The sequence below is a fragment of the Mus musculus genome, chromosome 19 (genome assembly GCF_000001635.26).
Source record: "Mus musculus strain C57BL/6J chromosome 19, GRCm38.p6 C57BL/6J".
NCBI lineage: Eukaryota > Metazoa > Chordata > Mammalia > Rodentia > Muridae > Mus > Mus musculus.
Window position 1 is genome coordinate 11488002 of NC_000085.6, and position 24892 is coordinate 11512893.

Below are 24892 nucleotides of genomic sequence, written 5' to 3' on the forward strand. Positions count from 1 at the left end.
CACCAAAAGCAATCTACAATTTTAATGTAACCCCCACCAAAATTCCAAAAGAATTGTTTTATAAACCTGAAAGAACAATTATCAGCTTCATATGGAAAAACAAAAAAAAACCAGGAGAGCCAAAACAATCCTGAACAATGTGAGATGAAATCTTAAGGCTGTTTCAGTGTTCATTTCTCTTATTGCTGGGAACAATTGGCTTTTCTTTTTCTTTCTTTTTTTTTTTAGAGATTTCTTAGTCATTTTTTTTCTTTTGAGAAGTGTATTAGTCTCATAGACTCATATTAGGTCTCAGGATTATTTGTTTAATAGATACTTTTGTTCGTTTGTTTGCTTGCTTCTGTGTTCTTTATATATTCTGTATGTGAATTTTCTGTCAGATGTATAGTTGTCAATGTTCTCGCCCATTCTATGGGCTTCCTAGTCACCTGGTTGAGTGTTTTCTTAGCTATGCAGAATCTTTCTAGTTTTATGAAGCTCTGTTTGTCAGTTGTTGGTCTTAAGTCTTGGACACATGGGCACCTGTTCAGAAGGTCCTTTCCTACACCTATATCATCTAGGTTACTATTTTTTTCCTAGCAGTTTCAGTGTTTTAGGTTCCAAGGTTAGGTCTCTGATCCATTTGCAATTAGTTTCTGTGCAAAGTGATAGGGCTCTATTTTCATTCTTCTGCATGTAGACTTTCAGTTTTTCCAGCACCATTTATTGATGATACCTTCTTTTCTCCAGTTTATGTTTTGTAATCTTTCCTTTTTTTTTTTTTTTTGGTTTTTTTTTTTTGTTGTTGTTGTTGTTTTTTTTTTTTTTTTTTGTTTTTTTTTTGTTTTTCGAGACAGGGTTTCTCTGCGTAGCCTTGGCTGTCCTGGAACTCAATTTGTAGACCAGGCTGTCCTTGAACTCAGAAATCTGCCTGCTTCTGCCTCCCAAGTGCTAGAATTAAAGGCATGTGCCACCATGCCCAGCCTTTTTGTAATCTCTTTGTCAAGTATTAATTGGCTGAAATTTTGTGTTCATTTTTGTGTCTTTGCTTTTATTCCATTGGTCTAAACATCTGTTTTTGTTCCAGTATCATTCAGTCTTTATTGCCATGGCTATGGAATATATCTTAAGGTCTGGAATGGTAATCTTTTCAGCATTGTTCTTTTTGTTCAGGATTGTTTTGTCTATCTGGGGTCTTTTGTAGTTCCATATAGGTTTTAGGAGAGTTTTCTATTTCTGTGAAGAGTGATATGGGGATTTCGATTGGGATTCCTTCGAATCTGTAAATAGCATTTGGTTAAATTATTATTTCCACAAAGTTAATTCTACCAGTCCACAAGTAAAGGCTGACTTTCCATTTTCTAGTGTCTTTCTTCAGAACTGTAAAGTTTTTATCACAGAGGTCCTTCTTTTCCTTGGTTAGGTTTATTCCTAAATATTTTATTTTCTTTGAGGATATTGTGAATGGGAAGATGTCAATGATCTCCTTCTATGTATGTTTGTTGTGTAAAAAAAGCTACTGATTTGTTCAAGTTGACACCATATCTTGCCATGTTCCTGAATTTGTTTTTCATTTTGAGATGTGTTCTGGTAGAATTATTGGGGTCTCTCATGCATAGTGTCAAGTCAACTGAGAATGGGAATAGTTTGTTGTCTTCTTTCCCTATTTGTACCCATTTCAATTTCCTTCTCTTGCCTTATAGCTCCAACTAGTATTCAGAACACAATACTAAAAAGGAGTCCAAATAATAGAATTCCTGTCTCTCTCTTGCCTTCAGTAGGATTGATTCAAGCTTTTCTTCACTTACAATTATGTTGTTTATGGGTTTCCAACATATAGCTTTTACTATATTGAGTTGTGTTCCCCCTAGCCATACATTCTGTAGGATTTTTATCATGAAGACCTTTCGGACTTTCTCAAATGGTCTATTTACACTCTCTTGATATGATATTATAATTTTCTTCTTTAAGTTCATTTACATGATTTATCATATTAACTGTCTTGTGACAATTGAGCCACTCCATCATGTTTTATGGATATAGCCAGAGTTGTCATGGTAGATGATATTTTTCATACATGTTTGTATTCTTTGTGTAAATATTCTGAGCATTTTAGGGTCTATGTTTATCAGGAAAATGACATGTAGTTTTGATTTCTCTCTCTCTCTTTCTCTCTCTCTCTCTCTCTCTCTCTCTCTCTCTCTCTCTCTGAGTGTGTGTGTGTGTGTGTGTGTGTGTGTGTGTGTGTGTGTATGTGTGTGTGTGTGTGTGTGTGTGTGTGTGTCTTTGGAATTAGAGTGACACCGGCTTCATAGAGGGTGGTTGGGAATGCTTCTTCTATTTTGGCAAAACACAGATTTGATAGCTAGGGTAAATGTAGGTGGGTAATAGAGTAGGAGTAGGCAATTGGTCATTCAGAAGACTTTTCTGATTCTCTGGGGTTGGTGGAGGACTCCCTGGTTCTGGAGAGAAGTCTCTGGATCCAGAGAAGAAAAAGGGTCCAGCAAGAAAAAGGTGGGAAAGAATCAGACACACACTATGTGTTCCACTATGTTCATAATGGCCTTATTTGTGATAGCCAGAAGCTGGAAACAACCCAGTTGTCCCACAACAGAAGAAATGATACAGAAAATGCGGTTCATTTACACAATGCAATACTATTCAGCTATTAAAAACAAGGACTTCATGAGTTTTGCATGTAAATGACTGGAACTAGAAAATATCATACTAAATGAGGTAACTCAGACTCAAAAGGACACGCATGATATGTATTCACTAATATTAGACAAATTAGTACAGATATCAGTGCAGGATATTAGACAAAAAAGTACATAATACCAAGGATAAAATTCACTGAACTCAAGAAGGCTAACAAGCTGAATGTTTCCCAAGCAAGGATGCTTCAATTCCACTTGGGAGGTAGAAGAAAGCAATCACAGGGGCAGAGGGAGAGACCTAGGTGGGAAAGGGGAGAGAGAGGGGGAAAGGGAACGATGATCAGGTATTGGTGGGGGAAAAGGAGTGAAGCCCTGAGAGCCAACAGAATGAGTGAAACTATACAACCTCGGGTGGTAGGAGGTGGGGGACTCTCTAGAATGTGCCAGAGACCTGGAAGATGAGAGACTCTCAGGATTCAAAGGGAAGAACCTTTATGAAATGGCCAACAGTAGGGAGAGGGAACTTGTAGAGCTCACCTCCAGTGGAAACAGGACATCAAATTGGAGGGATGGGGTTGCCATTCCAGAGTCAAAACCTCTGACCCAGAACTGTCTCTGCAGGAACAAAAATGGAGAAGAGACTGAGGGAAAGGAGGTCCAGTGACTGGCCCAATTTGGGACTCATCTCAAGGGAAGTCTCCAAGGTCTGACACTATTACTGATGCTATGGTGTGCTTACACACAGGAGCCCTGTTGTGGCTGCACTCTGAGAGGCCCATCAAGCAGATGACTGAGACAGAAGAAGACACTTACACACAACCAATGTTCTGAAGTCAGGGACCCCTATGGTTGAGTTAGGGAAATGCTGGAAGAAGTTAAGGAGGAGAGCAGCCCTGTAGAAAGACCAGCAGTCTCAACAAACCTGGATCCCTGAGATCTCTTAGACCCTGAACCAACAACCAGGCCACATACACTAGCTAGTCTAAGGTCCCTGACACATATACAACAGAGAACTGCCTGGTCTTGCCTCAGTGAGAGAAGACTCGTCTAACCCTCAAGAGACTTGAGGCCCCAGGGTTTGGGGAGGTCTGGTGGGTGGGAGGTGGGGACATCCTCTTTGAGAAGGGGTTGGAGGAGGAGGTATGGCATGAGGAACTGTCAGAGTGATGACCAGGAGGAGGGTAAGGACTGGACTGTAAAAATAGATTAAAGATAGTTAAAAAAAAAAAAAAACAGAATCACAAGTCTACACTTTTATATAGAAACAGTAATTTCTACTTTGACTCCTCAGAGTACACATCCACTCATGTATGATGGCTGAGGTGGGTGGGGAGGAAATGTCAGAAGCAAATGTTTCTGCCTCTAAGTCAATTGGGGGAAGTCCTGGCACAATCAACCACTCCGATATCTACAAAGGTGAACGAATGTCCTGTGAAAACAGGCAAGCAAAGCTCCTCCTGAAATAAATCATCTGACATCTGATCCTTTCCATTGTCTGGTTAGTACATCTTTTTACTCTATTAAAGGTCGAGGAGCAAGTTTTTTTTTTTTTTAAAGAAAAGACTTATGTTTTGTTTGCTAATATTTTATGATTAATAACATAAAAGCATGGTTTAAAATATGATGAGGAGATGATATTTATAATCCTTATTTTGTAACTTATATATTTGAGTCTTTAAAGTCTGATGTGCACTCTCTACAATAGCCTGTCCTTGGGGATTATAGGAAATGCCAACCTAGTATGAGATATTGAGAGCCAAACACCATTATTATTATTATTATTTAAATTTTTTTACACTATAGTCATTATCCCTCTCTTGGTTCATCCTTCTACACTTCCTCATTCCATTTCTCCTTCCCCATCTCCAAAGGATGTCCCCACCCCACTCCCACCCCACCTCCCCACTCCCTGGGGCTCAAGTCTCTTGAGGGTTGGGTGCATCTTCTCTCACTGAGGCCAGACCATACAGTCTTCTGCTCTATATGTTTTGGGGACTTCATATCAGCTAGTGTATGCTGCTTGGTTGGTGGCTCAGTGTCTGAGAGATCTCAGGGGTCCAGAGTTGTTGAAACTGCTGGTCTTCCTATGGGGTCACCTTCCTCTTCAACTTCTTCTAGCCTTTCTCTAATTCAACCACAGGTGTCCCTGACTTCAGACTATGGTTGGATGTAAGTACCTGGTTCTGTCTCAGTCATCTGCTTGTTGAGCCTCTCAGAAGGCCGCTATGCTAGGCTCCTGTCTGTAAGTACACCATAGCATCAGTAATAGTGTCAGACCTTGGAGACTTCCCTTGAGATGAGTCCCAATTTGGGCCAGTCACTAGACCTCCTTTCCCTTAGTCTCTTCTCCATTTTGTCTCTGCAGCTCTTTTAGACAGGAACAATTCTGGGTTAGAGTTTTTGACTGTGGGATGGTAACCTCATCTCTCCACTTGATGTCCTGTCTTTCCTCTGCAGGTGGACTCTACAAGTCCCTCTCCCCACTGTTGAACATTTCATCTAAGGTCCCTCCCTCTGAGTCCTCAGGGTTTCTCACCTCCTAGACCTCTGGCACATTCTAGAGGGTACCTGCCCACCTCATACCTCCCAAGGTTGGTTGTTTCCATTCTTTCTACTGGCCCTCTGATTCTGGCCCCCCCCCCACCTGATCATGTTTCTCTTTTCCCCTCCATTGTCCCCTCTCCCATTTACATCCCTCACTCCCTCTGCCTGCTGTGATTGATTTCTTCTCTGTGCTAAGTGGGATTCAGGTATACTCACTTGGGCCCTTCAGTGTGTTAAATGTCTTGAGTTCTGTAGATTGTATCCTGGGTATTCGGTTTTGTTTTTGTTTTTGTGTTTTTTGGTTTTTTTGGTTTTTTGTTTGTTTGTTGTTTGTTTGTTTGTTTGTTTGTATCCACTTATTAGTGAGTACATGCCATGCATGTCCTTTTGGATCTGAGTTACCTCACTTGGGATGATATTTTATTTATTGATTTATTTATTTATTTGTCATTCTTTCTTTCTTTTCTTGTGATACTCAGGAGTTTAATGAAATTAGTTTGGTTTCGTGGAGGTTAAGAGAACTTTTTTCCAGATATTGTTACTTGAACATTTTTTTCCTTCAACTCACCTATTTAATAATTTTTTCAAACTTTTTTATTAGATATTTTGTTTATTTACATTTCAAATGTTATCCCCTTTCCTGGTTCACCCCCCTCCCCTGAAAACTCACATCACATCCCCCCACCCTCTGCTCACCAACCCACCTACTCCCGCTTCCCTGTTCTGGCATTCCTCTACATTGGGGCATTGAGCCTTCACAGGATCAAAGACCTCTCCTCCCATTGATGACCGACAAGGCTACATATGTGGCTAGAGCCATAGGTCCCACCATGTGTACTCTTTGGTGGGTGGTTTAGTCCCTAGGAGCTCCGGGAGTAATGGTTGGTTCATATTGTTGTTCCTCCTATGGGGCTGCAAATCCCTTCAGCTCCTTGGGTCCTTTTTCTAGCTTCTCCATTGGAGACCCTGTGCTCTGTTTGATGGATGGCTACGAGCATCCACCTTTGTTTTTGTCAGGCACTGGCAGAGCCTCTTAGGAGACAGATAAATACTTTCTAGTTCCATTCATTTGTCTGCAAAACTCATGATGTCCTGTTCTTAATAGATGGATAGTATTACATAGTTTAAATGAACCAAATTGTTTGTATTCATTCTTCCATGGGGGGGGGGGGGGCTGTTTCCAGCTTCTGACTATCAAAAATAAGGCAGCTATACACATAGTAGAACACATGTCCCTGTGGCTGGGTAGGGCATCCTCTGGGTATATACCCAGGAAACATTTTTCAAAAGTCTTACAGATATAAACAGAAGGACTGACTGGTTTTTTTAATCCATAGGCATTCGTAAGATTGTAAAACAAATGTCATACGTTGTCTTTGAAAGCGTCTCCAGATCTAACAGAAGCACAAATAACATGAGATTAATTATAAATCACAGGGGCACAGGCTCTGGGGATAAACTCCCATGGGGAGCATGCATGGGTGTGTGACACACTGAGCATTTATTTCCACAGGAACTCATAAGCATCATTGAGGGGAAGCTGAAACTGAAAATGGCCCTTTGAGGGAAGGTGAAACTGAATAATTAGGGCACTTGGTAGATGAAGCAAGTTTCAACTAGCTCCAACAATTTCACACAGTACATACATACATATATATAACTGGTGGATGGAGCAATGCTCCAACAAACTCTACATATATACATACACATGTACACATTGGGAAAATTTCTGTACAATTCCATGCTTCCCATCCAATGATATTAAGCTCCAGGGTCATTGCTGAATGGTGTTTCAACACCTAGGACTCAAGTTCACTCTACACCCTGTTAGCTCAAGGTCCTAAATTATAATGGTATCTACCTCTCCATGGAGCCTGTCTCAACTTTGATAGGCATACTGATATTTCATGTTTAACCAATGTCAGAGCTATATCAATGCTTTACCCTCAACACCTGGACCTCTGGAATCATCCAGAGTCTCATGCAATGTTTGCAGTCTTAATCACCATGGAGAAAGAACACAGTCTAAATTCCAGGTGAGAACAGCTTAATTGAGTCTAGATAGAGGACCTGGTTCTCTGGCTCTGCAGCTGCTCAGGAAACCTGTATTTTGGAACCCAGCACTGCAGTGGTTGCTTGTGTGTGTTGCTGGATCTTAAACCAAGAAGGATCTCTTATCTAGTGTCAGCAGTGTAGAGAAAACCAAGAAGAATAGAATCACAAAGCACTATTGGGTACCCAGTTATCAATGTTGCCACTGCTCCTATGGGTGCTTCCTACAGTGGACTTCTAAGGCAGCGTCACTTACTGCTAACACTACCATAGCTGGAGAAGCTACACAGAACCTGCAGTTCTGCATTATCTAGAACCAAAGTCACTGCATTGTACCCAACCCACATTCCTGCCCCTGAAGGCCTTTCACAAATCCAGTTGGGATGAGGTTACTACTTGATTAGATGCACAGGTGTCCTTCCATCATCTCACTCTCCTCCATTGTGATGGCTTTGCTCACTCATCAGCTCTCCTTTCAGATGCTCCCATCTCCATGAAGCTCCTCTTCATTCCAATGTTTGTGGTCACTGGTGACCTCTGAGCTCTCCGGAGGCTCTGCTTTACCAGGCAGAGAACAGATTGTCCAAGATTCTAATGGCAGGCTTCCTTATCAGTTCACTGAATTTCCTAGGATTTCCCTGAATTTGTTCCTGAGTTTCTAAATTTATCAAACTCCTTGGAGAGGAGAGTTTATGAAACATTTTTTATCATTGTATCTGTGGCCTGTACTATGATTCATTAATGTAAACTTAACCTAAGAAATGTGTATTGAGTAAGACAAATGAAATTTGATCCCCAAGGGATCATATGATAGAGGCTTGATTCCAATATAAAAATGCTGAAGTAACAGTACCTCTAGCTGAGCAGTGGTGGTGCATGCCTTTAATCCCAGCACTTGAGAGGCAGAGGCAGGTGGATTTCAGAGTTCAAGGCCAGCCCAGTCTACAGAGAGAGGTCCAGGACAGCCAGGGCTACACAGAGAAACCCTGCCTCAAAAACAAAAACAAACAAACAAAAAACAGTACCTCTAAGAGCAATTCTCAACCTGTGGCACATGGTTAGATCAGTGAAAGCCTTGCTCTTAGGAGGGACTCAAGTAGTGTTATGTGACTCTGATTAGTTCTTACAAAGATAAATTGTGTTATCAAGAAAACTTTGAGCTGGGCGTGGTGACGAATGCCTTTAATCCCAGCACTTAGGAGGCAGAGCAGGCGGATCTCTGAGTTCGAGGCCAGCCTGGTCTACAAAGTGAGTTCCAGGACAGCCAGGGGTATACAGAGAAACCCCTGTCTCAAAAAACCAAGAGAGAGAGAGAGAGAGAGAGAGAGAGAGAGAGAACCTTGGGTCTTGCTCACAGTTTCCATTTCGCCAGGCAACAGTAACCTCTCTCATTTCCAGTATTACCTATCTTACATTGTGACTTAGACAGATAACCTTAGGTAGAGTTGTCAATTTCTGTGGTCATGCCTTTTGTTATGCCACCAAATAATATGTTAAATAACCCCCCGTTTTTTTAAATAATCACCCAACATCAAAGATTGATTTTGTGTAAGATATCTTAAGTTCATTATACTAATGAGATTATGTAAAAAAATGACTGTGGTTAAGTTTGTCTTAGAGAATAAGGTTTTTCTATGAAATTGGATGCTTCGTAGACCCAGAAAAGCACTGTATTCATTGTTGCTGTGTAACAATGATGAATTCATGACAAGTCTCTGACAGAGAATCCTGCACACACAATACAATTAAAATCTATATGCACAGTTCTCTAGAAAAACACATGTTTCTAGGAAAACAAATGTAACTACAATGTGTGGATTTTTCAAACAGATTTGAAAGGCCGTCTAAACAACATTAGTCTGAGTATGTTAAATCTTTACTATTGTACATTTTTTGTATTTTGATATGTCTGCTTTGTTTAGGTTTAAGTTTTTCTTTTTATTAATACTTAATAAACAAAGTAATGGGTCATACAACGTTTTTAAGTATCATAGTACTTTCTTTATATTCCTTTGTCAGAGTTTTACAAAAAAGTAAATCTCCAAACTTATCATCACAATAAGCGATATTATTTTCTTGTGGAATAAAAACTCTGTTAATGGGAGCCACTCCTTTTGAGTATATTTCACAATAAATATACACACCATGGAGGAGAAATCGAAAGTCAGTTATAGAAAAATAGGAAGTGGTTGTGTTTTTTCAGAGATTCATATCATAGCCTTTATGATTTAGAAGTGCTAGAAGAATTATGCAAATTTAAGCAAAGCAAGGTACCAAGTGTGGGGTGGCCACTGGCTCTGAACAAAAACTCTGGGGTGCCTTTCCAGAGCTTGGCCCTCCTCAGGCATTTCAGAGGACAGGCATTGTGGAAGTAGGTAGGTGCAGGAATTTGCCTTCCTAGGCTTCAACATGATGGCTTTTAATTTACTGGATGAACATGGGACATCTAGGTAAACATGAGAAAAATGAGGTCACCTTTCACTACATACTCTAGACTTTTGACCTTGGGTTGAATGCACATTTAACTGTACGGTGGGAGGCAGTTTTGGTGCAAAGGATAAGGACAAGGAAAAGACAAAGGCTTGTTCAAGTGTCAGCAATAGCTTCTCCTCCAGTGTCCATGACCTCACCGGTCACAGGTAGGTGGCTATCTTTACAATACCAGGCATGGATTTTCTCCTATTGTGTCTTTAAAGCCATTATATGTCTCTTGGCTACTCTCAAGATAATAGTGTCGCTGCTGTACCCTTGAGAAGATGAAAACTCCAGGCAATTATTGACTCTGGAGAGAGGGAAAAACAGTCTTCTCTAGCAAGGAGCTCTCTTATGGGTTATCTAATCCTAAGTGATCATCCCTAAACACATTTACATACAAACAACATTAAATAGACCCAACGGTGTGTGTGTGTGTTAAATCATATGCATATTTAACAATAATACTTAAAGGGAAAAGGTTTTAAATATGAAAGGAAGTAAGAGATCATGGGAAAAGTTGGAGAGAGGATGGGGTGGGGTGGAAAAGATGTAAATACAGTACACAATTATGATATTCCCAAAAATAAATAAATATTTTGAAAAGAAAGTAAAAGAAAAGATAAATGCTTTAAGAAGGCATCAATGAAGTTGTTTTAATTTCTAATTTTTCTCTATCCTCAGGATATCAAAAACTTGAACATGATATTCAAATAATTGATTGACCATTTCACAAACTCTTAGCAACCTTCCATAATATTAATCTGTCACCCATATATTATTCTAATAGTCCATGAGTTAAGAAAATATCTGTTCCATGCAGAATTTGGTGGATATACACCCAGACTATTGTGGATACCAATAAGTGCTTGCTGACAGAAGCTTGATATAGCTGTATCCTGAGAGACCCTGCCAGTGCCTGACAAATACAGAGGTGGATGCTCTCAGCCAGCTATATTGGACTGAAGACAGGGTCCCCAATGGAGAAGCTAGATAAGGAATCGAAGAAGCTGAAGGGGTTTGCAACCACATAGGAAGAACAACATTATGAACCAACCAGTACCCCCAGAGCTCCCAGGGATTAAACCACCAAACAAAAAGTATACATGGAGGGTCCCATGGCTCCAGCCACATATGTAGCAGAGGATGGCCTTGTTGGACATCAGTGGGAGGAGAGGTCTTTGCTCCTGTGAAGGCTCAATGCCCTAGTGCAGGGAAATGCCAGGACAGGGAAGTGGGAATGGGTGGATTGGTGAGCAGGGGAATTGGCGATGGGATAGGGAGTTTTTGTAGGGGAAATGTGGAAAAGGGATCACAGTTGAAATGTAAATAAAGAAAATAACTAATAAAAAATTAAAAAACAAAAGATGGAGGCTGAACACCCATCTAACAGAATTAGTCTTCACTTGGGATGGTCTGTGATCTGAACTTGTACTCAAAGCATCATTGGCTTCATTTAAGGAGACACACAGGCCAAGAGCTGAAGCCTCTGGTATAAATGTTCATCAATGGAAGACGCTGAGAAGACTCTTAGCAATGTGAAGATCAGAAAGATTGGCAGCAATTGTGCCCAATGCACTCTTGCACAGATGAAGTCAGTGATACAAAGAGTAACCAGGAATTCCCATCTTAATGAAAGCTATGAAAAAAAGTTCAGATTATTCAATCTTTTATGTGTATAGGTGTTTTGTCTGCATGTATGTCTGTATACCACATGCATGCTTGGTGCTCAAAGACCATAGAAGGTGTTTATACCCTAGAATTATAGGTACATATGGATATGAGCTGCCATATAGGAGCTAGGAATTGAACTTGGGTCCTCTGGAATAGTAAACAATACTTTTAAACACTGAACCATCTCTCCATCCTTCAGATTATTGGATTTTAGGCACAGAATTTTTCCTGCTCAGAGCTCAGTTTTTGTCATGATCAATTACCACAAGCTGTTTGATTTAGGTTGTTTCTTTCTGTATTCAGTTTGACCAAAGAGAGTCACACCCTGTAGATTCCCATCTTTATTATTCCTCTTTAGTGAGTGTGACCCAACAGGGGAATGAATAGGCAACCAAGGATGTCAGCACATCACAGAGGTCTGATAGTATTTCTGAGAGGCATAGCAGACATTCTTTATAACAAATGAATAAGCTTGTGCATTTGAGTGGACTAAACCTTCACCTTGGGCTCTCTTTTTTTTTAAATTAGGTATTTTCCTCATTTACATTTCCAATGCTATCCCAAAAGTCCCCCATACCCTCCCACACACACTCCCCTACCCACCCACTCCCACCTTTTGGCCCTGGCATTCCCTTGTACTGGGGCATATAAAGTTTGCAAGTCCAATGGGCCTCTCTTTCCAGTGATGGCCGACTAGGCCATCTTTTGATACATATGCAGCTAGAGTCAAGAGCTCTGGGGTACTGATTAGTTCATAATGTTGTTCCACCTATAGGGTTGCAGATCCCTTTAGCTCCTTGGGTACTTTCTCTAGCTCCTCCATTGGGGGCCCTGTGATCCATCCAATAGCTGACTGTGAGCATCCACTTCTGTGTTTGCTAGGCCCCGGCATAGTCTCACAAGAGAAAGCTCTATCTGGGTCCTTTCAGCAAAATCTTGCTAGTGTATGCAATGGTGTCAGCGTTTGGAAGCTGATTATGGGATGGATCCCACCTTGGGCTCTCTTAATAGCACCTTTGCCTTCTGAAACATGAAAGGGAAGTATAGGAATATTTTTTGCTATGTTACTGTGTTCTTATATCTATCACCTTTCTCTGTCCCAATTCTACCCTAATCCCTTGCAATCCCCCAAGACTAGATAGGAGAGAAAGGTTAGACTGGGAAAGGGAGCTTACATCTCTTTAGATTACTTCCTGCTGATTAGGGTATCAAGTTCCTCAGGGAAAATTCAATCTTAGTGTATATCTCTAACCAACAACCAGCAGTCCAGCAATCCAGCAATAGCAAAAGCAGCAAAGGCAACAGCAGGAGCTAACAGTAGCAGGTGACCAGCAGCCATCACAGGCTTGCTCAGGGCTCTGGACTCTCACATTTATACTCTTTCATGAATCCAAACATTTGCAGTTGGCAAAAATCATGCACACTCTACAGCACTAGACCATCCTAGTTATCAGCTGTGTCCAATCTGAAGCTGCCCCATATCCCACCCCTTGGATTAAAACAAAAACATACTCACATATCATAACTACCTGGGTTTTTTAAGAAACCATAATTCTCACTAGAAGGAAGTACCAGGGACTGCTTAACTTCTCCTTGCACTGCAGGTTGGTTGAGTAGTTCACAGGCAGAGGGGAGTTGTATCTGCCGGAAGCCAGAGACTCTGTGAAGAGATAGCACAGATATGATGGGTTTCTTTGTTATGGACCAGGGGATGAACTGGAGTGTACCTCCTGAAGATGAAGTCAACATGCACAAATGCTTTAACTACTAATTTGAAAAATGAAGTCCAAAGTAAAGAAAAAGCATGAGCATTCAAAGTAAAATTGGAAACAGAATTGGAAGAGCTTCGCTTACCAAGAGATTAAAACTGTTTTTCTATCTTATCTAGGCTATTATATTGGGTGGGGTCTCACAAATCAAAATGTAGAGGACTAACTCATTTTAGATCTGTTCATTCTAAAAAAATTAACTAAAATGTGATTATACACTTTTCATTCTCCACCAACTCTCCCAAGCTGTCTCCTCCCTTTCAAATTCATTACTTCTTTTTCTTTAAGTATTGTTGTTATATATGAACAAATGTATGATAATAAATACATAAGTGGTTTTTTTCAATCTTTCCATATCGTCGCGTTCATGCCCCTCTACACACTACCCTTACTTCCTCCCACACATCTTCATATGTTGCTTTCATTTTCTTTATGTCTTTATTATGTACACAGTTATACTCAAATTCCTCCATCGTTGGGCCACCATATACAAATTCCTTCCTCAAACTCCAAGCTCCCAAAGAAGATCATCTGGGCCCTTCATATTTACCTCAATCTGCATCCAGCTTTATTCCCTCAAATTATTGCTTGCTGGTATAATTTCCTACTAATTCATGATACTTTCTTGTGTGATTGTGTGACAAAGGATAACAACAGATGTAGAGATGCACCATGGGCATCATACAAGCATCTCTGGAAAGAATGTCACAAATTCCCTCTAAGTTTAAAATTACTGAAATGTGTGTGCGTGTGTGTGTGTGTGTGTGTGTGTGTGTGTGTGTGTGTGTGTGTGCGTGCCTGTGGAGAGACAGAGACACAGATAGAGAGAGTCCAAGAGAGGATTTACAGCTAGTACATCTCATCTGTATAGGAAGACAATTGACAAAAGAATAATATTGCACATTTATCTGTGAATTATAAAAGGAGAAAGTGGTGGTAACTTGGTGGTTTGATAGTACTTAAGCATGGGCATAATTTTGGTGGATAATGTTTTGATTTTTTGTGTCTAGGCTGTACAAGTTATGATCGCTCTCATAAACCAGCACAGGAATAATAATTATGATAAATATGGACCTTGACGGACCAGTCTTTTCAGTGATCTTACTGGTTCCAATTTGGGGACCAATAATGGTGAGTAACATACAGTCTTATATAACTGGGGATAATAATACCTTGTTCTGACTATACTAACTTTGGGTGAAATCTTCTCTCAACTCCTTCAACTTGAGAACAAAATATTTAAACCTGATGCAGTATTTCCTTGTTCATATTACAATATCAACATGCCACTCATATAAGATCGGTGAACTGTTTATTTAATATGTCACTTAAGATGTATTGTGACAGCTTGTGGTCATGTAATCCCACAAGAGTTACTTAAACATTGACACAACTGATTTTCTAAGAAGCTCATTGCTAATCAATCATAGGGTTAGTTAGAAAGAGTGATATGACTTGCTGACCTGTTTCACTGCTCATAAAATGTTACAAGTATATTCTTAAACCAAGGATAACTGTCTTGCTATTGTTAACTTGGGGAATTGAGATCTGCTTCTCTAGCTAGGAAGGAATCACAAAACTCTGAAGCCCATGAAAGAATGAATGAAACACGGGCGTTGTTGGCAAAGGCGAGGGGAGAAAGCTGAGCAGGTTTTTTTAACAGTATCTGGTTAAACAAATCTCAATAAATGCTTAAGAGAATAGGAAAGCTGTAGATAAATTTTGTTTCTATTTTAAATAAAATAACTAATCAAAAATTTTAATAAGAATTTCTGAAACTTAAAAACTTTCCTCTATAAATAAACATGAGAGAAATCTTTTTAGTTCAAAGTGTCAATTAGATATGAAAATCAAACATTTACTCACCTATATTTTATGAACTGACAAATAAACAATATACATAATCTTGGTTATTTGTTATTTTACAGCTTAGAGTCTTATTCAAGTGATGCAAGGTTTCCATTTGTTGATGCACTGGAGAATAAGAAAATTTAGTTATTTGGTAGACCTGGTTCTTTAATTTTCCCTTCTTATTTACAACAAGTGTTTAAGATTTGAAGAATGCCACAGACTGCCACATTTTTCAAAGTTTCATGACACTTTATATATATATATATATATATATATATATATATATATATATATATATATATATAATACCAATGGTAATAATAATGATGATGATGATAATCCCATCAATAATATCACGAATAGCTTACATATAATCTGGGCACATTACTAAATGGTTTTGTATATAATGTTCCACTTCAACTAATCACTACAATGTCTGAGAAATTTGCCTTTATCTTCACTGTATAACTGAGAAATAAAATGAGACTAAGCAAAGTTACTTTTCTCAAGATGTATTCAGTCCATGAACAAGATCTCAGAATCTCATTTATCTCCTCACTGTCGATGACTGCTTCAGTCTTTATTTCCTACTCATTACCATCTTGGATAACAACTCCCATAATTCGTGATGGAAGATCCACTTCAAGGTTTCAGGCCAGCAAGGGGAGCAATGGAAAGACATGCAACTCCCCAGCCTCTCATGTATATCTTGATTTTAGTTTCAATGATGTGGTCCTACTGACACACCCTCTAACTTTTAAACCTTCTAAACTAAAATTTGGAAAGCAAATCCAGACATCTGAATATTAAACTGAATAGTCTAAAGAGGTCAATTCAATCAAATTGACAGCAGTCATTTTGATTAAATTGAAAATAATGGCCAAATAGGCAGACTCAAATGAGCTACATATTCTGCTCATCACCTAATATATAATTTAATTTGTTACCATTATTTTATTTACAGCTTCCAATATGTATTTTTAACAGGAATAATTTTATTTCTGGTTTTTGGATTTTTGTGTTTTGGTTCTTTTTTTCCCTAATTTCCCTAGTTTGGTGTTATAATGGCAACATCTTGTTATAAGGATTGGAAAGTGTTAGTCTTCGGTGCTCTTAAAATTTTTGATTAGATGAGAGTTGAATAATTGTTAAAATCTTAATAAAAAGTGTGTGAAAGTACCTGATAATTTAAAATGTAAAAAGTCCTCAGTTTCTTTTCAAATATATAAAATCTAATTTCAAAGTGCCCTCCTATTAAATAAATGTCTCCAGAGTAAGAAACTGCAGACAACTTTGTCAGTGTAATTAGAAAGATGATCACTCCAGCCATAGATCTTTAAGGAGGAAAAGTACAGCAAAGAGGGACCATGGCTTTTTCCTCTATACTGAAGCATAGAGAAAATACTATCAAAATTTTGAGACAGAGTCGATGGCTCCTGCCTGTATCCCTTCACTCAGGAGGCTTAAACAGGAGAGTCACTCCAAGCACAAGCCTGGCCCGGTTTATGTAGCAAGCTCCACGCCAACCAGAACTACATAACAAGACCTTACTTCAAACATCCAAGATAAACAAATGGAATAATCTATTAACAAAACCTTGGTGGCTCTTCCATAACTCATTTTACTTTTCCTCTCTTCTCTCCTGGGAATGGGGAAGGTGGGTGACATAGAAAACTGCTGCCTTTCAGACAGTCGGTTACTTTACTAAATCCAGTTGATTTACAAGTCAGGGTTAGTATGCTATGAGTTATACCAACTGTTTAAAGATGTTTAACCTGGATATTTCCCCTCATGACCAGTTCATTGTCTCAGGATCCTTGTCAATTGCAGCAGGAGTGAAAACTACAAAAAGCCTGGTATGTAATTTGGTTTATTTTGCTATCAAAAGGGAGTAATTTTATGAAGTATGCATTCTGCTAAGATATAAAGGGGTTAATTCTATTTTCCTAAAGTCACAGCTATGGGCTTTAGAGGCACCTGACTTTCAAAAGTGTAGCTGAGCTACTGGTTCATAACAAGTCTCATCATGTCTGACAGGATATAATGTCAAGGCAGTTGCTGGGAGAATCTTGAGGCTGGTACAGTGAATTCGGAGAAATGTCAGGTGTTGTTTACACAGATGAGTTTTGAAGATTGCTATCCAGCCCATGATACTGGCACCCAAATATTTGCAGTGGCAAAAATAAAAAGAAAATTATTGACTGACATATTAAAATACCTTTGATGGATGTATCAAAAATAGTAGGTATAAAAAAATTTTTTACACAGTCCAGAAAGACAGTCAGAGGGTAAGAGAACTTGTTCTTACAGAGAAAACAGATTTGTTTCCAAGAAGCCACTTTGTGGCTCACAGTCAACCATAAATCCAGTTCCATTGGATCTAAAGCCCCCTTCTGGCTTATGTGGGTACCAGGCACGCACATAATCTATGTACATATTGGCAGAGAAATCATTTATAAACAAAACAATAAATGGCTTTAAAAGACAATTACAATGATATGTCAATCATAAAGTGGATAAAGGCAATAGTCAAGAGTTCAACATTCTCTAAAAGCTGCATTTGAATTTCACTTCCTGCATCAGGTAAACATCAACTTGTGTAGCATGATCAAAGTGACCTTTCTAAACCCAGGCTAAATCCTGTCAGCCTCCTTAGCATCTTTCACCTACTCTGACCACTAAAATGTAGTTCATGTTCTAGATGCAGCAAACTTCAGTTTGTTGAGTAGTTTTACTTCTCACAATAAAGTTTATTTAACTGAACCATGAGAAGAGACTGTGGAGCTGTATCTGCAGCATAGGAGGAAATATGCAGGAGGGACCTGGCCGTCATCATTTATACAAGAACAGTTAGGTATTCGCAGCACTGTGTAGTGGAAAATGACAGACAGAGCTCTCTACAATGTGTCAAAGACTTAGAAAATTTTTACTAGCATATTTGAAGAGCATCTTGTTCCCTTGAGAATCATCTGGAGGATTTAGTCCAGGAATAACAGTTATTATGTTTTTATTTTGGCAAGGGATTGGAAGTAAAGGTACTATAAGGAATGACACAAAATCTACTTTTGGAAAAAAAGAGGATGAGATGGTGTAGTTCAAATATTGATGGAGCTATACAAAGGATGTCATTGATAACTGGTGCCAACTCCTTTGTAGGTCATCAGCAGTCTAACTGTGAACACTATCACCTCTGTTGATAGTGTTGGCTGTGGCAGCAATCACTATTGGTGTCATCAGTGTGGTTGTGGGTATATATTCTCCCCGTTTTGATAATCATCCAATCACCAACGTGAGTATTCACTCTGCTGATGGGATGCCATGGAGGAGGCAAGGGCTCACTGACTCTTGCAAAAGCAACAGTCAACACTCTGATCATAAAATCAATTTTGGGGTAGTAGCCAGAGGGGGGCTCCCTGACTTTAAGGAGAAGGGGAGTGGCAATCAGGGAAAGAATTGTCAGGTTAGGATTGGACAAAGATGTGTGAGAGGGCTGTGATTGGGATGTAAAGTGAATAAAACATAAATTATTGGGAAAAAGAAAAGAGAATATGAAAAGAAATCAATTTGTGATATTGGAAAATGATAGTGAAGTAGAAAAATATTTATTTAGGGGTCAGGTGAAATCTCATTATTTCTCTTCTGTCTGTAACTAAGTACAAAGAAAACCACTAACATGGCTACTTCTCCGCCATAGGCACCAATATGTCATGTCTGATCTTCAGTTGGTGCCGCCAGAGAAATCAAAATAAAACCAAGTTCCTAATGGTGGGAGGTGCCAATCCTCTTGGGAGACAAAGATAGACTATATAGCTGATAATCTTTGCAAAACAGGTTTAAAGGTGTAAGCTATTTGTAAGAAAGAGTAGATAGAATGCATGCTACCTCGAATGACCAGAACAAGACACATGGAATTGCCAATTATCAGCCAAAATTACCAAGAAAAATGATAGTACAGCTTTATTAGTGTATTATAAACACATATACATATGCTCCTTATGTTGAAAATCTACCATTGCTTTGTTTTGTCTTTGTTGATGTTTTCATTATGTGTGATGGACATTTAGGGAGAGTGGAGTATTACTATGTAGCCCAGGTTATCCTTGTGTTAAAGACCATCCTCTCTTCTCAATGTTAGCATTATAGTTGTGAGCTACAAGGCCTAGCCTGTTCTTGTTTATGTAAAATAAATTATATGTTATGTGAGACTGCTATCTCTCTAGTTTCTGTTCTCCAGTCATGCCTGCCACAAGGCCTGAACCCAGAGCCTAATGGATCTGTGAAGCAGGAGTAAAGATGATAACAACCAATGCAAATATTCTCATGGCCCACTAAATCAGTATTTCTCATGTGCCAAGCTCCTGATCAATGGACTATTTCACAGGAGGGGGATCATTTCTGATCATTGAGATCATTCAAACCTGCCAATTCTAGGCACCAGTTCAAGGCAGGAGAATTCAAAACAAAGGTGCTACCTTTGTTATTCCATTTTGATTCTGTGGCTTGGTGAAGAGGCAGACAAAGCCAAATGCATTGAATCCTAAGGAGTATGGAGCCCAACCTTCCAATGATTTACCATAGCTGTGACAATCAATACCATTATAGTACATAATCCACATATATATTATTACAGGGTGACAGAAGTTCAAAAGAAAGCTCAATTGCATAAAATCAACTGTTGGAAGGGCTGTTGTCTTCCCTGTGAGCTTTAGGGAAAAGTAACTTTCTTGACTTTTGTGTTTCCACCTTCTGTCTACATTCCTTGCTCATCCTTCTGCCCTCTGTTTTTTGAGGCAAACCCTGAAGCATCCTCAACCTCTTATACTTGAATTCTTCAGGATCTTGATCCTCTTGTAAATATGTTATAACTATGACAGCCTTGATAGGCCAAGATATTCTGGCTTTATTATGGAATAAACAACTTCTGTTCTCACTATAAACACGACTAACCCCATCCTGGGGCTTGGATATAAAAACCAACCTGAAAGACTATTTTCTTCAAATTTGAAATGGTATTATTGTTTTTTTCCATGTGAATTGTCTAGCATGGAGCACAGCAGGCTTGGAGACGGGGGGGGTCTTGATAATTGTTCTTAGTACAAAAAAAAAGGCAAGAAAATAAGTGACACTTGTGGGACCAAGAAATTGTCTTAGTTTTGAGCTCTATCAAAAACTGGATTTCCAAATCCCTGGCCAGGTATGGTAGTGATTGGCATGGTAGTAAGGGGGAGGAGGACTTATTTCAAACTTGTAATCTTCATTCTTAACGTTCCTTTGTATGAATCTGTTTTTAGGGTTTGGATGCTTTGAAGTTAGTTTTAAATATGCTAGAATTCTGCCTTGCTGTGTCCATCTCTGCATTTGGATGTAAAGCTTCCTGCTGTAACTCCAGAGAGGTGAGTAGCAGTTCCTGTTGGTGATGCTGAGTAGGTCTCTATTGCTCTGTAATCAGTCACACAAATCTACCACCTTACAAGGACATATCTTCTTATTCTCTTACCTTCTTGAATCAAGACCACCAACAGCTTAGCCTTGTCCCCTGCTCAGTCTTAACAGGCTGTGTGAGAGGGGAAACTGAGGTTCCCTCTGAGTTCCCTTTTTTTTTTTTTTTAAAGTTGGATTCTTTTTTTTTCTCTTATTTTTTTATTACGTATTTTCCTCAATTACATTTCCAATGCTATCCCAAAAGCCTCCCACACCCTCCCCCCCCCCATTCCCCTACCCACCCATTCCCATTTTTTGGCCCTGGTGTTCCCCTGTACTGGGGCATATAAAGCTTGCCTGTCCAGTGGGCCTCTCTTTCCAGTGATGGCCGACTAGGCCATCTTTTGATACATATGCAGCTAGAGACACGAGCTCCGGGGTACTGGTTAGTTCATAATGTTGCACCTACAGGGTTGCAGATCTCTTTAGCTCCTTGGATACTTTCTCTAGCTCCTCCATTGGGGGCTCTGTGATCCATCCAATAGTTGACTGTGAGCATCCACTTCTGTGTTTGTTAGGCCCTGGCCTAGTCTCACAAGAGACGGCTATATCACGGTCCTTGCACCAAACGCTTGCTAGTGTATGCAATGGTGTCATCGTTTGGAGGCTAATTATGGGATGGATCCCTGGATATGGCAGTCTCTTGATGGTCCATTCTTTTGTCTCAGCTCCAAACTTTGTCTCTGTAATTCCTTCCATGGGTGCAAATCTAAGTGGATCAAGGAACTTCACATAAAACCAGAGACACTGAAACTTATAGAGGAGAAAGTGGGGAAAAGCCTCGAAGATATGGGCACAGGGGGAAAATTCCTGAATAGAACAGCAATGGCTTGTGCTGTAAGATCGAGGATTGACGAATGGGACCTCATGAAACTGCAAAGCTTCTGCAAGACAAAAGACACCGTCAATAAGACAAAAAGACCACCAGCAGATTGGGAAATCAGATAGGGGACTAATATCCAATATATATAAAGAACTCAAGAAGGTGGACTCCAGAAAATCAAATAACCCCATTAAAAAATGGGGCTCAGAACTAAACAAAGAATTCTCACCTGAGGAATACCGAATGGCAGAGAAGCACCGGAAAAAATGTTCAACATCCTTAATCATCAGGGAAATGCAAATCAAAACAACCCTGAGATTCCACCTCACACCAGTCAGAATGGCTAAGTTCAAAAATTCAGGTGACAGCAGATGCTGGCGAGGATGTGGAGAAAGAGGAACACTTCTCCATTGTTGGTGGGATTGCAAGCTTGTACAACCACTCTGGAAATCAGTCTGGTGGTTCCTCAGAAAATTGGACATAGTACTACCGGAAGATCCTGCAATACCTCTCCTGGGCATATATCCAGAAGATGTCCCAACCGGTAAGAAGGACACATGCTCCACTATGTTCATAGCAGCCTTATTTATAATAGCCAGAAGCTGGAAAGAACCCAGATGCCTCTCAACAGAGGAATGGATACAGAAAATGTGGTACATTTACACAATGGAGTACTACTCAGCTATTAAAAAGAATGAATTTATGAAATTCCTAGCCAAATGGTTGGACCTGGAGGGCATCATCCTGAGTGAGGTAACACAATCACAAAAGAACTCAAATAATATGTACTCACTGATAAGTGGATATTAGCCCAGAAACTTAGTATAGTGAGATATAAGGTACAATTTGCAAAACACATGAAACTGAAGAAGAACGAAGACCAAAGTGTGGATACTTTGCCCCTCTGAGTTTCCTAATTTCATTAATAATAAAGTTTAAAGCTAGACTCAGAAGGAAACCCGAAACAAGAGAAAGACTGAAAAAGCCCATAAAGTCTAAGAACACATATTTAGGAGTGCCAATTCACAGCTCTGAGTTCAGAGGTCACCCAATTCTAGATCCTTGTGTTGCAGAGCAAAGGACTGTACCATTCACTCATGTTAGAAATAGAGAGAGTTTATCAAGAAAAGAAAGCATTCCTAAGAATGGAAGTGGACTAGTGAGCTGTAGAAAGAGCCTGAAGGGCACCCAGCCACAGAGTGAAGCACCGTTTATACGACCATTATAGACTCGGACTTTTTGTTTGCATCTGGTGGACTCACTGCCCCACAACCTCACTCAGTATGCTGTCTCCCTTAGATGAAGCCCAAGTGAAGAAGAGTTTAGAGTTTAGAGTCTTCTGTGTACTGGTTTCTTTCACATTATAAATGACCTACTTACATTTAATGTGTTTTTATCAAATCCAGCTCCATTCTGTCCACTCTAATTCTTCCTTTCTAGTCCCTGTCTAAACTGTGTTCATAGTGTTGATTGGGCTGTTGTTCCTCAGAAACTTTCAGTTTGTGTACACCTGGACATTGTCTTAACCTAAGGACTGCTGCAGATGCTCTTGAACAAGGAAGAAGAAGGTCACATTGGGAAATGAAAATCCCATTCCTAAGAGGAGAAAAATACGTAGGAGGAGAAAAATACACAGGAGGAGAAAAATAGCCAGGAAGTAAATCATGAATACAGTATGCCAGATAAGCTATTTCAAAGCTTGTATAAGAAGCTAGTGAAATCCAGCAATGGCTCCCTGGAGCTGAGAAATGCCGTTCCTTCTGTCCTCTAGTGACCTAGGCACATGTTTTGCTCAAGTATGTACACCTTATTCATTGTAATGCTGGCCCATGCCCCTTAATAGTGAAGGTCAAAATATATTGCCCCGTGTCATGAGTCATCTTCCATTCTGAGCGGCTGCCGTTTGTGCAGCACTTCATTCAAGGCCACCATGTCAAGGTCTGGATGTGCAGCTGTCAAGAGGAGCAAACTAATTTGGAAGAATTCCACTGTCGTTCTCTGTGACACTTTGGTTCAAGGAAGCCATTCACACAGAAAACTAATGCTCTAAGATGCAGCTGCAGACACCAGCTACTCTACTCAATCTCTGTCACAGAATGAGTGTCCTAGGTCTGCAACACCTGATGATCCATGAAGTGGCTCAGAAACAACACAGTTTGGTGTGTGATTCAACTCTGTAGCAACACTATAGAAACTAGTAAAAGTGACACTATGGGGTAAGAAAATGGAAGCACTGACTATACTGGGTGACTCAATGACATTTTGATTCATTTCACAGGTTCTTTTGGTGCTAACACCAAATCCTGCTGTGACAGTGATGGCATCTCCCCGCCCCCCCTCCCCCGACACTTCAACCATTGCTACCATCAGAACACCAAGGGAAAAATGTTCCAGGAAATGTATACAAGAACCACCTGGGAGAAAGGCTCTACGTGTGTGTGTGTGTGTGTGTGTGTGTGTGTGTGTGTGTGTGTGTGTGTGCAAGCATTTCCCTGGGAAATTAATACTTCATTGCAGTGTGTTTGGTAGGAATTATCAGGCATGCTGAAAATGTGTAAGTCAAGCAGTTACTAGATCAAAAAAATTTAACATCTTACATTCATTTAATGTACAAAGGGCATTGAATTGGCAAAGAAGTTTGAATGCAAATTGACCAAACAAACAAACAAACACCTATGTTAGTGAAGTGAGGTCTCCAAAGAGTGGAGAGTGTAGTTCACTCTTATTTTGGGCTTTTGCTAAATAAGTAGATTTAGTTGCTCATGATCAGGAGCAGACACATAAAGTATATAAGCAATGGGTGTATTAAAGTACTAATGGTAGCAACCAATTTTAATTTCTGTGTGCATTCTCATCATATAATAACATAGTGCATACTTTAGTTGATATATTGAAAAATTACAATAAAGAGAGTGGTTGAAATCAGAATGCCTGATCCTTAAATACACAAACATATTCATACATCTATATACATGTGTTTATTTATATAAATTTAGTGCATCTCACTGTATATACATAGTATATGTAGAGTGTGGATATGGAGATTATAGACAGTACACATACAATATGAGTTTATATTACACATGAACTAAAAAAAATCACTTATTACTCTGGATTGAAGTTAAAGGTTGACTTTGAAGGTTACACCACCTTGAAGTTGAATGTACACATTACCTTTCTGGTTAAAAGCAATGTCCAAAGACTCTGCCATCAGGCTAAATTCCCCAAAGAGAAATAATTGTCAGTAAATTCTTAGATAAACTGATTCTAAGTATGTGTCATTGTTTATTATTCATTATAGAATAAGTTTAGATCCTGCATTAATTTGGCATATCATGGGTTAAATTATTTGCATATTTCCAAGCAGCCAGGGTACATCTGCAGGTATTGCTGTGTTCCAGGAGCTAAACGTAACAAAACCATAAGCCTGATGCTATTTCTTTACTTATTATCTTAAATTAACTTTTAACATAGTTATATCAAGACAGTTCTCAGAAAGAAAACATGAAAAACATAACAAATAGGGTTGGAGAGACGGCTCAGCAGTTCAGAGCACTTGTTGCTCTTGGACAAAACCTGGTTTCAGTTCC

The 24892-nt window shown here is 39.4% G+C and overlaps 1 protein-coding gene across 6 annotated transcripts; it reads left to right on the plus strand.

Annotated features, from left to right (window-relative positions):
* Positions 1–953: 953 nt before the first annotated feature.
* On the plus strand, positions 954–24576 carry Gm8369 (predicted gene 8369). Of its 6 annotated transcripts, XM_030251029.1 has the most exons (7): positions 954–4134; positions 4777–4805; positions 5094–5227; positions 14158–14278; positions 16798–16854; positions 20290–20391; positions 23581–24576. In XM_030251029.1, exons 4-7 carry the CDS (start codon positions 14207–14209, stop codon positions 23848–23850), a joined length of 501 nt encoding a protein of 166 aa, XP_030106889.1. In that variant the 5' UTR covers positions 954–4134; positions 4777–4805; positions 5094–5227; positions 14158–14206; the 3' UTR covers positions 23851–24576. The 6 variants fall into 6 exon arrangements, with proteins under 6 accessions (XP_030106889.1, XP_006527322.1, NP_001157674.1 ...); XM_006527259.3 differs by lacking the exon at positions 4777–4805; NM_001164202.1 differs by lacking the exons at positions 4777–4805; positions 5094–5227 and having other exon boundaries at positions 4037–4134.
* Positions 24577–24892: the final 316 nt, after the last annotated feature.

What these genes read in the sequence shown, in the direction of transcription:
- Gm8369 (XM_030251029.1), top strand. Translation starts at nt 14,207, where the DNA reads ATGATAAATATGGACCTTGACGGACCAGTCTTTTCAGTGATCTTACTG. An exon ending in CAATTTGGGGACCAATAATG is followed by an intron (nt 14,279 to 16,797) that starts GTGAGTAACATA and finishes CCTCATGACCAG; the next exon opens with TTCATTGTCTCAGGATCCTT. An exon ending in TGAAAACTACAAAAAGCCTG is followed by an intron (nt 16,855 to 20,289) that starts GTATGTAATTTG and finishes ATCTGTTTTTAG; the next exon opens with GGTTTGGATGCTTTGAAGTT.